Genomic DNA, 10,516 nt, shown 5'->3' with positions numbered 1-10,516 from the left:
AACCACTTTGAAGATATCAATATGTAATACAGCAAGCATTGTTAATTTCCTACCACTTTGTTTGTAATTCTGTATTATCTGTACTGTTCTTTTGCTATTTTGTAAAAGGTTGTCTGTCTGTTAATGTTTTCATCCTTTTATTTTTCAAATTAAAAAATAAATAAATCATCCTGCTGGGCTCTTTGCTCTTGATTCTCAACATAAATCTGGCTAAAAGCTCCCAACAATAGCCATGCCACCGCCTCAACGTTCAACTGCCTTGAAATTTCTGCCAGATTAATCAGTTCCCCCCCACTTAATCTCAGTCCCAGGCAAAGTCTCTGGACATGAGCAAAATGCAGATAAACTTTCTGCCAAGCCATAACATACATTGTCTGGACTCCAACAACCAATGCAGTCCTTCTTCCCAGCAGAAACCTGTCAAGCCTGGTCTTTACCAGAAGAGTTGCTATCAACCTTCTGGTCTTCTGACCTCTGACCAGAATCTCCCATTCAGAACAGCTGAAGTTGTTCTAGTGCTTCTCTTTCAGGCAAAATCTCCGAACTTTTCCAAACACTTCCCACAAGCCATTTCCAAAGGCTCTTGAACCACGTGGTCAGGTATAGTCACAGCAACAACCCCACTTCTCTGGTACCAAATTCTGTCTTAGTTACTTTTCTCTTGTTGCTGAGACAAAATACCTGACACTCAAAATTAAGGAAGGAAAAGTTTATTTAGCTCATAGTTTGTGGAGGTTTCAGTCCATACTCAGCAGGCTCCAAGGCAGCGAGCACATGGCAGAGGGCAAGAGTTCATGGTGGTGGAAAATAGCAAGAACAACAAGAACAAAAAGTGAGGAGGAGCAGAGAGCAAACCTCTTTCCCTCACTTACATTGTATGCAAACTACCCACTCCAGGGCAGGTGTAGCACTCACACCCATAGTCCCAGCACTGGAGCGTGGATCAATCATAAACTCTAGAAACCTATACCCATGACTGCGTAAGGCTTTGGGGAGACAGCCAGGCACAAACCATAACAGTTTCCATGGAATCATACAGTATGTACTCTTACATATCTTGCTTGTTTTGCATTGTGTAAGGCTTTTGATACTCATCCATGTTGTATAAATCAGTAGTCTTTTTCCTTTTTGCTGAGTAATATTGTATGCATATGTCACAATTTGTTTATCCATTTACTTGTTGTCAAATATTTGAGTCACTTTCATTTTTCAACTATCGTAGTAAAGCTGCTATGAATCTCCACATACAAATCTTTGTGTAGACATATGTTTTTATTTCTCTTTGGTAAATACCTAGGAATGGAATTGCTGGGTCATATGGTAAGTGTTGTGTAATTTTTAAATTTCTTACACTTTTTTCCACAGTGATTGTGCCATTTTACATTCTCACTAGTAGTTCCAGTGTTTTTGCATCCTTGTCAACACTTGTGTGTGTTTTTAATTTTAGTCATTCTGGTTGATGTGCAGTGGTATTTCATCGTGGTTTTAATTTATATTTTCATGATGACTTACAATGTTAAGCACCTTTTAAAATGCTTACCTTTGGGGCTGGGGATAGAGCTCAGTGGCATAATCGCCTGCCTGGCAAGTGCAAGATCTTGAGTTTGATTCCCAGTACCCCCCCAAATGTTTACCTTTTATTCATGAAACTATTAGAGTACAAAAATATAACCTCTAGCTATGATGTTTTTGTGAATATGGAAAAAAAGACATTTGTAATTGAATACTTTTCACTTCTCGTGGTCTTTTTAAAACTTTTTGAGTATGGTATTTATAAATAAACACACATGCACATGCATGCACACACACACACAAACTCATTCCTTCATTCCTCTAGAAATGAAATTTCTTTAAATTAGGTATTTATAAACCTTTATTATGCAAGCAGTTGGTTTGGTTGGTTTGCTTCATACTTCCCACTGGAAATGTCCACATATGTGAAGTTATGCAAAACACCACCAACTAAAATGCAGTCAGAAATAAGTAGGGTTATAAGCCGGGTGTGGTGGTGCTCGCCTGCAATCCCAGCTCTCAGGAGGCTGAGGCAGGAGAATCATTGTGAGTTCGAGACCAGCCTGGGCTACAAAGTAAGCTCAAGGCCAGCCTAAACTGCATAGCGAGACTCTGTCTGAAAAGGACAAAAAAAAAAGTAAGTAGGGTTGACTGGCAGCAAAATATTCTGGTTTATCATTATTTCCAGATATGTATATGACCCCCTTGAACAAATAAGTGCCAGTTTCATTATCTATAAGTAAAGATAATGAAAGCATCTTAATTGCACAGTTTCTGGGTGGGTTAAGTAATATCTCATTTGAAGCACTTAGCACAGTGATGTGATGGGAGTACTGTGTATTAAACACTCCATAACTGTCAGCTATGGATAATAATTTCAAAATGCATATTATCATCAATGTTTTAGATTCTAGATCCTGTGAGAAGCCAATGAAATTGGGATGGATGCTGCAGTCACAGAAAACAGAATAACAGATGCTAAGAAACTGAGCATGCCCAAAAAGTGGGCTTGTGTGATGCCTTTTCCCTGTCCTGTCCTACTTGCCCCATCTACAGTCTTCTTTTTATCCTTTCTTCCTTCTCTGAATATAGATTATACTCCCCCTCATTTATACCCTAGTCTCAGTTGTATATTTGATATATTATAAATGTTTTACTTTATTTTATTCAAATGAGATTATATTTTATACTATATTTCATATGAAAACATTTTTTATGTAGGTAGTTTTTTCCCTAGGTTTGATGCTCGTTTTTTCAGTAAAGTGACATTGCTTTATAATAGAGATATAATTTTATAGCATTCTTAAATATAAATTGTCATTCTTCTTGGTTTTATTTTTCTATAAATAATATCTGGGTACCATAAGTTAAAACTTACTTTCTTATAGAAGCATCACTCTGAGAATAAGGGCCTAGACAAAGTGATGGAGACTCAAGCCCAAGTGGATGAACTGAAAGGAATCATGGTCAGAAATATAGGTATGTTTCAATGGCATAATTTCATTATGTGGACAAAAATGATAACAGATTACTTGATTAATCAGGGTCAGATTTTCAAGAGGGTGAAATAGTACTTTCTTATAGAAGGTAATTGTCGTCTGAGATATGAAAATTACTTACCTATGGTACTGTCTGCTTGTATGAATGGTTGCTTCCTAGTACTTGTAATTATTCTTCACTCTAAATTAGTTTGTTTAGCAAGACTGATTTCCAAAAACCTTATGGTAGTTTAACAATTTAGAACACTTTTGTCTGGAGATACCTAGATAGCTGATGTTTTTAGTATATACTTCAAATATAATTATTTGACCGGTGAAGAAAGGTTTTGGCTCTTGATTGAGGAATTTCACTGCTGTGTTCTTCAAAAGAATAAATAATGTTACAATTTCTTTTTTTTTTTTTTGGTTTTTCTCCGGTACCGGGAACCGAACTCACGACCTTGCGCTTGCCAGGCAGGCGCTTTGCCGCTGAGCTAAATCCCCAGCCCCAATGTTACAATTTCTATCTAATGGTTATGTTCATTTTGTCAGCAATGTTTAACAATGTTAAAATAATCCACAAAATGCATCGTTTATTTTTTAATTCATTTATGCATTGGTATTTAAATTTAGGGTGGATGCTAGTATTTCAGAAGCTCTGGTTCTTAGAATGCGGTCCCTAGACTGGAAGCATCAGCATCACCTGAGAAATATTTACATTTCTTAGAAATGCAAATACTTGAGCTTAACCCAGACCTGCTGATTCCCTGTGGGGGTGAGGCCCAGCAATCTATGTTTTGAGAAGTGCTACAGAGGATCCCACTGCACATTCAAGTTTGAGAACCACTAGTTTTTCTGTTTTTCTGTTATCAGTACATATTTATAGCAAATAATGATCACATTGCTAGTGGGGAGTTGGTACATATACATGACACCCTTCTGCAAAAGATCTATCTCCTTATTATCTATCTTTTATTTTGCTCTTTATTTATATTTTGGGTTTCTCATATAAGAAACCAGGTGATATTTAAGCTTGTATGTCTGATTTATTTCACTTAACATAGTTGCAAGGTGCATCCAGGAAACCACTTTTTTAAACACATCATCTAAGGGTAATATTTTTACAAAACTGATGAAAATGGTAATATAATCACTTAGTAAGAGATTTGAGCCATTGTTAAATATTATAAAAGTTGATTTATTTATGATCTTGGATTTAGTATTTGAATTACTTGTACATTTATTCTTAGAACAGTTACAAATCATGGAGTCATTTAAAAATACTTAGTCCTGGTTTCATTGTCCTAAAGATTTGCTTCCATTTTTTCTTTAAACTTTTATCCCCACAAATACATAATAGTTACAGTTATAGTTTATGTTCACTTTTGTGAAGGCAATATAATACAGTAACTAAACTTTAGAGTCCGATATGTCATGAATTTGAGTCTCGGTTTTACTTCCCACCTGCTGTTAACCTTTTAGCAATCATCTGGGCTTTGCTTTCTAATCTGCAAAAAAGAGATGATAGTAGAAGCTAAGATTACCAGCCTAAAAGAAGTAATATATGGAAATAATTTTGTACAGTGCCTAGCATATAGTAAGAGGTGAGTAATTATTAGCTATTTTTAGTTCACTTTATCCTCCTATGAGTTCATGTATCGTAGGTTACCTAACCATGTCTTTATTTTGGACACTTAGTTATTTTAGAGCTGTATTACTCAGACTGCTGTTTTGCTACCAGATAGAGCTTATTGAAAAATGTCATTCCATGCTGTACTTCCTTTATTGAGATCATCTTGCTATGAAAATAATGTCGCTGGAACTGAATAGTATGCTTACAGACTTATTTAAAACATTGGCAAACACCCTCAGTAATACTGATTTAGTGATTCATGTTACAATAAAGGTACTATTGTTTTTGTGCCTACTATGTTTTTCTTACTTTCTTTATATTAATTCCCAGGAATGGCATTAGTAATCAAAATGCAGAAACATTTTTGTGGTTCTTGATATATATGTCTTTTGGCTATTTAAAGTGATCTCCATTAATTGTTTTTAGTTTTCAATACCCATCTAGATTATAGTGTGTAACCTTTTGGCTTGCCCGGACTGCATTGAGTAAAGAGGAATTGTCTCGGGCTATGTATAAAATACATAATACAATTAATATAGATAAGTAACAAAACTTCGTTAATTTTTTATGTTGTAATTTATTAAATTATTTTACAGGGCCGGGGATATAGCTCAGTGATACAAGTGCCTGCCTGGCAAGCACAAGATCTTGAGTTTGACTCCCAGTACCAAAAAAAAAAAAAAAAAGTATTTTACAAAGTAACACAAGCTGGGTGTGTGGCACACGCCTGTAATCCCAGCACTCGGGAGGCTGAGGCAGGAGGATTGCTGTGAATTCGAGGCCCGCCTAGGCTACAAAGTGAGTTCAAGGCCAACCTGAACTGCCTGGTGAAACCCTGTCTCAAAAAGGCAACAACAACAACAATAGCAAACAACAAAGTAACACAATAAGCCCAAGTATAATAAATAAGAAAACTGTCATATTTTCACAAGCACACACATATGTAACTAGGTTGAAATACTATTATTGATAATCACTGCATTTTACTATTCAAGCACATGTAATGTCTGATACACATGGATTATGGTTCGACTGTGTGTGGCAGACACAAGAGGCAGAGTTAGCACTCCACTGTGCCCTCCTCTACAGTGTTTCATTGTTGCCTATACAGTCTGTGCTTGATCACCACACAATCAAGTCATGGGAATTATCACTGAAAATCATATAATAATGTTACATTTTATGATCTTGTAGGGCTGCATTACTAGCTGTTCAGGGTCTCGTGCTACCCCAGAGCCATGGGCCAGATATACCTGATCCAGATGGAAACTAGAGAATCTACTGAGAGAATTGCTGATAACTTCTCTTCAGTCTTTTTTTTGGTCACCAAGTTATTTACATGAAAGTGGAGGGTACCCAACTACAGTATTACAGTATTTATCTCAGATGCATAAAGTTCCCAGAAAATTATCCTTTGTAATCAACTTTTTTTAAATGACTTGTTTTTAGATGTATAGAAACAGTGAATTATAAATATAGCACAAACATTTCCAATTACTTCACTTTGATTTTTAGCAGTTTAATGAAAATACAATTCACATACCATAGAATTTACTCATTTGAAGTGTGTAATTCAGTGTTTTTTGTCATTTTCACAGAATTGTTCAACCATTGCTACAATTTGGGAACATTGTCATCATCTTGAAAAAGATACCATATTAGTTACTCCCCATTTTGTTTCAACCCCTGTAAACTGGCCTCTTTGTAGATTTTGTGTAAATGGATCATATGATAATATGACCTTTTGTATCTTAGATTGTTTCACTTAGCATAATAATGTTGAACTTCATGGTATAGCATGTATCAATACTTCATTACTATTTACAACTGAATAATATTCCATTGTATCTGTACATTTTATTTATCCATGGTCTCAACTAGTGGATATTTAACTGGTTTATACTTAATGCTGCTGTGAATATTTGTATACAAGTTTCTGTGTAAGCATATAGTCTCAGATTTCTTAAGTATACACCTAGCAATAGAGTTGCTGGGTCACATGGTAACTGTGTATTTAACAATTTGAGGATGAGCAGACTTTGTTAAAGTGGCTGCACATTCCCAATAGCAAAGTATAAGGATGCCAACTTATCCACATCTCTGCCAAAACTTATGTTTTTTGTTTGTATTATAGCCAATTTAATGTGTGTGAATAGTATCTCGTTGTTTTGATTGCATTTCCCTGATAGGTAATAGTGCTGAACATCTTTCTATGTGTTTATAGGTCATTATTTTCTATCTTTAGGGAAGTAATCTATTCAAAAATCCTTTTTTCCATTTTTAAATGGATTACTTGTCTTTTTATGGTTAAGCTGTAAGAGTACTTTATATATACTGCATACCAAATCCTTCAGATACATGATTTGCAAATATTTTCTTCTATTCTGTGGGTTGTCTTTTACTTTCCTTATGGTGTCATTTGAAAACCAAAAGTTTTAAATTTTAATAAAGTCCAGTTTATTTTTTTTCTTTTCATTGCTTGTACTTTGGATGTTATTTTAAGAAAGTACCTAAGCCAAGGTCACTAAGATTCTTATGTTTTCATCCAAGTTTTAACTGTAACATTTAGATCTGTCTTAAGTTAGTATTTGTATTTGTCTGTGGGGTAAGGAAGGTGTCCAGGTTTATATATATATATAATATATGTATATATTATATATATATATAGAGAGAGAGAGAGAGAGAGAAAGAGATATCTTCAGTTGTCCCAGAACCATATGTTGAAAACCCTTTTCTTTCAGTATTGAGTGATCTTAGCACTGTTATGGAAAATAAGTTATCCATAGATTTTATACCTTTATTTCTAGACTTTCATTTCTGTTCCTTTTATCTCTAAGCTGGTACAACATTGTCATGATTATTGTATCTTTCTCATAGGTTTTAAGATCAGAAAATATCAATCCTCCAACTTGGTTCTTCCTTTATAAGATGGCTTTGACTGTTCTGGGTATCTTTCCTTTATATATGAATTTTAGGATAAGCTTATTAGTTTCTGCAAAAAAAAAAAACTGTCACCTGAAATCTGTAGATCAATTGGGGAGGGGTGTTGCCATTTTAACAGTGTTAAAGTTCTGTGACGGTGGGGTATCTTTCTATTCATTTGGGTATTTTTTAACAATATTTTTGTACTTTTCAGTGTGCAAGTCTAACATGGCAGAGATTCTTTTCTTGACTAAACCATATAGGTTCCCCTGAGCTCTCTATTCATTTAGGGCTCATCCTTAGTCTTTGTCCTTAGCCTGCTTAAGCAAGCCTTACAAAGAATCCTGCTAATACCCACCCCTTGATGTCTGAGACCCTTGATATGTGATCAGGTTCCCTATTCCCTACATTTGATGTATAAGTCTGGCCTGTTAGGCCAGTTTAGAAAGAATCCCTCGACCCTTGATGTCTCTTCTTAGTAACTTATCTTCCACTGACACACTCATTCTGCTCATTAGCTATAGATTCCTTCTGTGCCTGTTATATTAGGGGTTGAGCTCAGCCCTCTAGTGCAATGATTTTGAATAAAACCTGTCTAGCCATTTTTAACAGGGGTCAAACTAATTTCTCTTTTAACAGTATTGTTTCTTTCTCTCTCTCTTTTTTTTCATTTAACTTTATTGGTACAATTTAGGTATCCATAATAACCACAGTCCTTATAGGGAATTTGTATTTGTACATGATATATCTTGATTCCTCTTTTTTTTCCATTCTCATCCCCTTCCCCTCCTTTCAACTTCCTTTCCCCTCCCCATTCACAAAGCTCTGTTTCCATTTTCTCCTTTTTTTCTCATTTTTTTTCTTTTCCTTTACTTTCTCCTTTTCCCCTCCCTAGTTCCCTTTTCCTTTAAAACAATTTCTTCTTGTTTCACAATATCTATTGTACATTTTGGTTCATATTTACACTTTCAGTTTCTGATACCAAAGAGATAATGGTGATATTTACACATATGTGTCCGATTTATTTCACTTATGATTATGGTCTTAAGGTCCACCCATTTAGCTATAAATATCTCAAGTAATAAAAAGATGTGGTTTTTTATATAATGGAACATTAATCAGCCATAAAGAAGGATAAAATTGATACCATTTATAACATTACTGTTTCTAACATTTTGTTCCTGAGTTTTTCATTTTTTGATGCTATTGTAAATGGAAAGTTTTACTTTTCTTTTTGGATTGATCATTATAGAACTACAATTGATGTTTTTATATTGATTGTATTAATCACCTTTTTGTCACTGTGACCAAATGGCTAACATACACAATTTAAAGGACATGTTTATTTTGACTCATGGCTTCAGAGGTTTCAGTCCATGGTTGTTGGGAGCAGCTGGAGCTGGAAATTGGTCATAGGTGTGAGGGCAGGATAGAGCCAGAGCGCCTCAAGCAGTCAAGCTACCTCAGTCTTGAGAAAAGCATCCTGCTAGGACAATACAATTGTTAGTTGCTAGGCAACATTGCCTGTCTTGATACTAACTTCGCAAGAGTATAAATAAAGGCCCCTACTGTCGATGTTAGGTCCTCTTGCCCATCAGGATAAGAGGTCGCCTCCACCTGACAGCTCTTGTCTCTTGTCTTTATTTTACTCGTACCTGCCACCGGTCCTCCCTGGGGTACACCAAGAGACCACCGAGTGCTACACATGGTTAGTTGGCCCTAAGGCAGAAGTATTGGCAGAAGGTCATGGTGGAAGAAAGCTGCTCAACTCATGGCAGCATAGAAATAGCAGGTGATGGGGCTGGGGATTTAGCTCAGTGGCACAGCACCTGCCTGGCAAGTGTGAGGTCGTGAGTTCGATTCCTGGTACCGGGGGGGGGGGAAATAGCAGGTGACAAACCCAAGAGGAAGGGGCCAGGGACCAGATATAGTCCTCAAGGTCACACCCTGTCCCCGACCCACCTAGACACACCCAGAATTATGCTTTATTAATCTTACAGGTATCTTTTAAGCCTATCAAGAAAGTTACCTTTACAGTGCTCTTATATATGTGTGTGTGTGTGTGTGTGTGTGTGTGTGTGTGTATTTAAATTCAAATTACTGGTTAGTGTCTTGCTTTTAGCCTGAAGGAATTTCTGTGTTATTTCTTACAAGGCAAGTCTGCTAGCAATGGATTCTCAATTTTTATTTATCTGAAAGTGTTTTTATTTTACCTTCATTTTGAAGGGTAGTTTTTTTGAATATATGATTCTTGGTTGAAACCTTCTTTTTCTTTCATCACTTAGAATATGTCATCTCACTGTCTTCTCATCTCCACTGTTTCTGGTGAAAAAAGTCATCTTTTAATCTTACTGGTTTGCTCCTGTGTGTAGTAGGTTACTTTTCTCTTGCTGTTTCAATATTTTCTTTGTCTTTTTCTGTTTCATCTAGGATATGGCTAGTTGTGGAGCTCTTCCTGATTCACCTGCGTGTAATTTATTGATCTCTTTAGATATGTAAAATTAATATTTTTCATCATATTTGGGCTTGTTTTACTAGTATTTTTGTTTAATTTTTTTCTCCTTTCCTTAGCTCCTCTCTTGGTATTCCCATTACTCATATGTTGGTACACTTAGGATGCCCAGCATTTTTCTGAGACTCAGTTCAGTTTCTCTTCATTATTTTTCATCCTTGTTATTCAGGCTAGATAAACTCAATTTACCTATCATCAAATTTGCTGATTCTGCCTGCTCCAAGCTGTTGTTGATTTCTTCCACTGAATTTTTAATTTCTTTTATTGTACTCAAATTTTATTTGGTCCTTTTAAAAATAATTTTAATACTTTATTGATCTCTTTGATGAAACATTGTCATTCTACCTTTCTTTACTTTTTTTTTTTATTTTTTTTTTATTTTAAGGATAAAAGGAGGGAAACATTAACAGACATACAACATTTTACAACATATCACAAGCACAATACAGACAATACAGA

General features: G+C 35.4%; 1 protein-coding gene across 1 annotated transcript in view; it reads left to right on the top strand.

Annotated features, from left to right (window-relative positions):
- Vamp7 (vesicle-associated membrane protein 7) overlaps positions 1-10,516 on the top strand; it is a 52,153-nt gene that overhangs the window by 19,932 nt on the left and 21,705 nt on the right. The window contains exon 5 of the mRNA XM_005414638.2: positions 2,901-2,991. Within this exon, the coding sequence (XP_005414695.1) occupies positions 2,901-2,991 (91 nt within the window). The remainder of the gene's footprint in view (positions 1-2,900; positions 2,992-10,516) is intronic.

Source organism: Chinchilla lanigera, unplaced genomic scaffold (genome assembly GCF_000276665.1).
Source record: "Chinchilla lanigera isolate Chin_1 unplaced genomic scaffold, ChiLan1.0 scaffold00193, whole genome shotgun sequence".
Lineage (NCBI taxonomy): Eukaryota > Metazoa > Chordata > Mammalia > Rodentia > Chinchillidae > Chinchilla > Chinchilla lanigera.
Note: the sequence above shows the minus strand (reverse complement) of the source record. Positions and strands in the feature narration are given on the sequence as shown.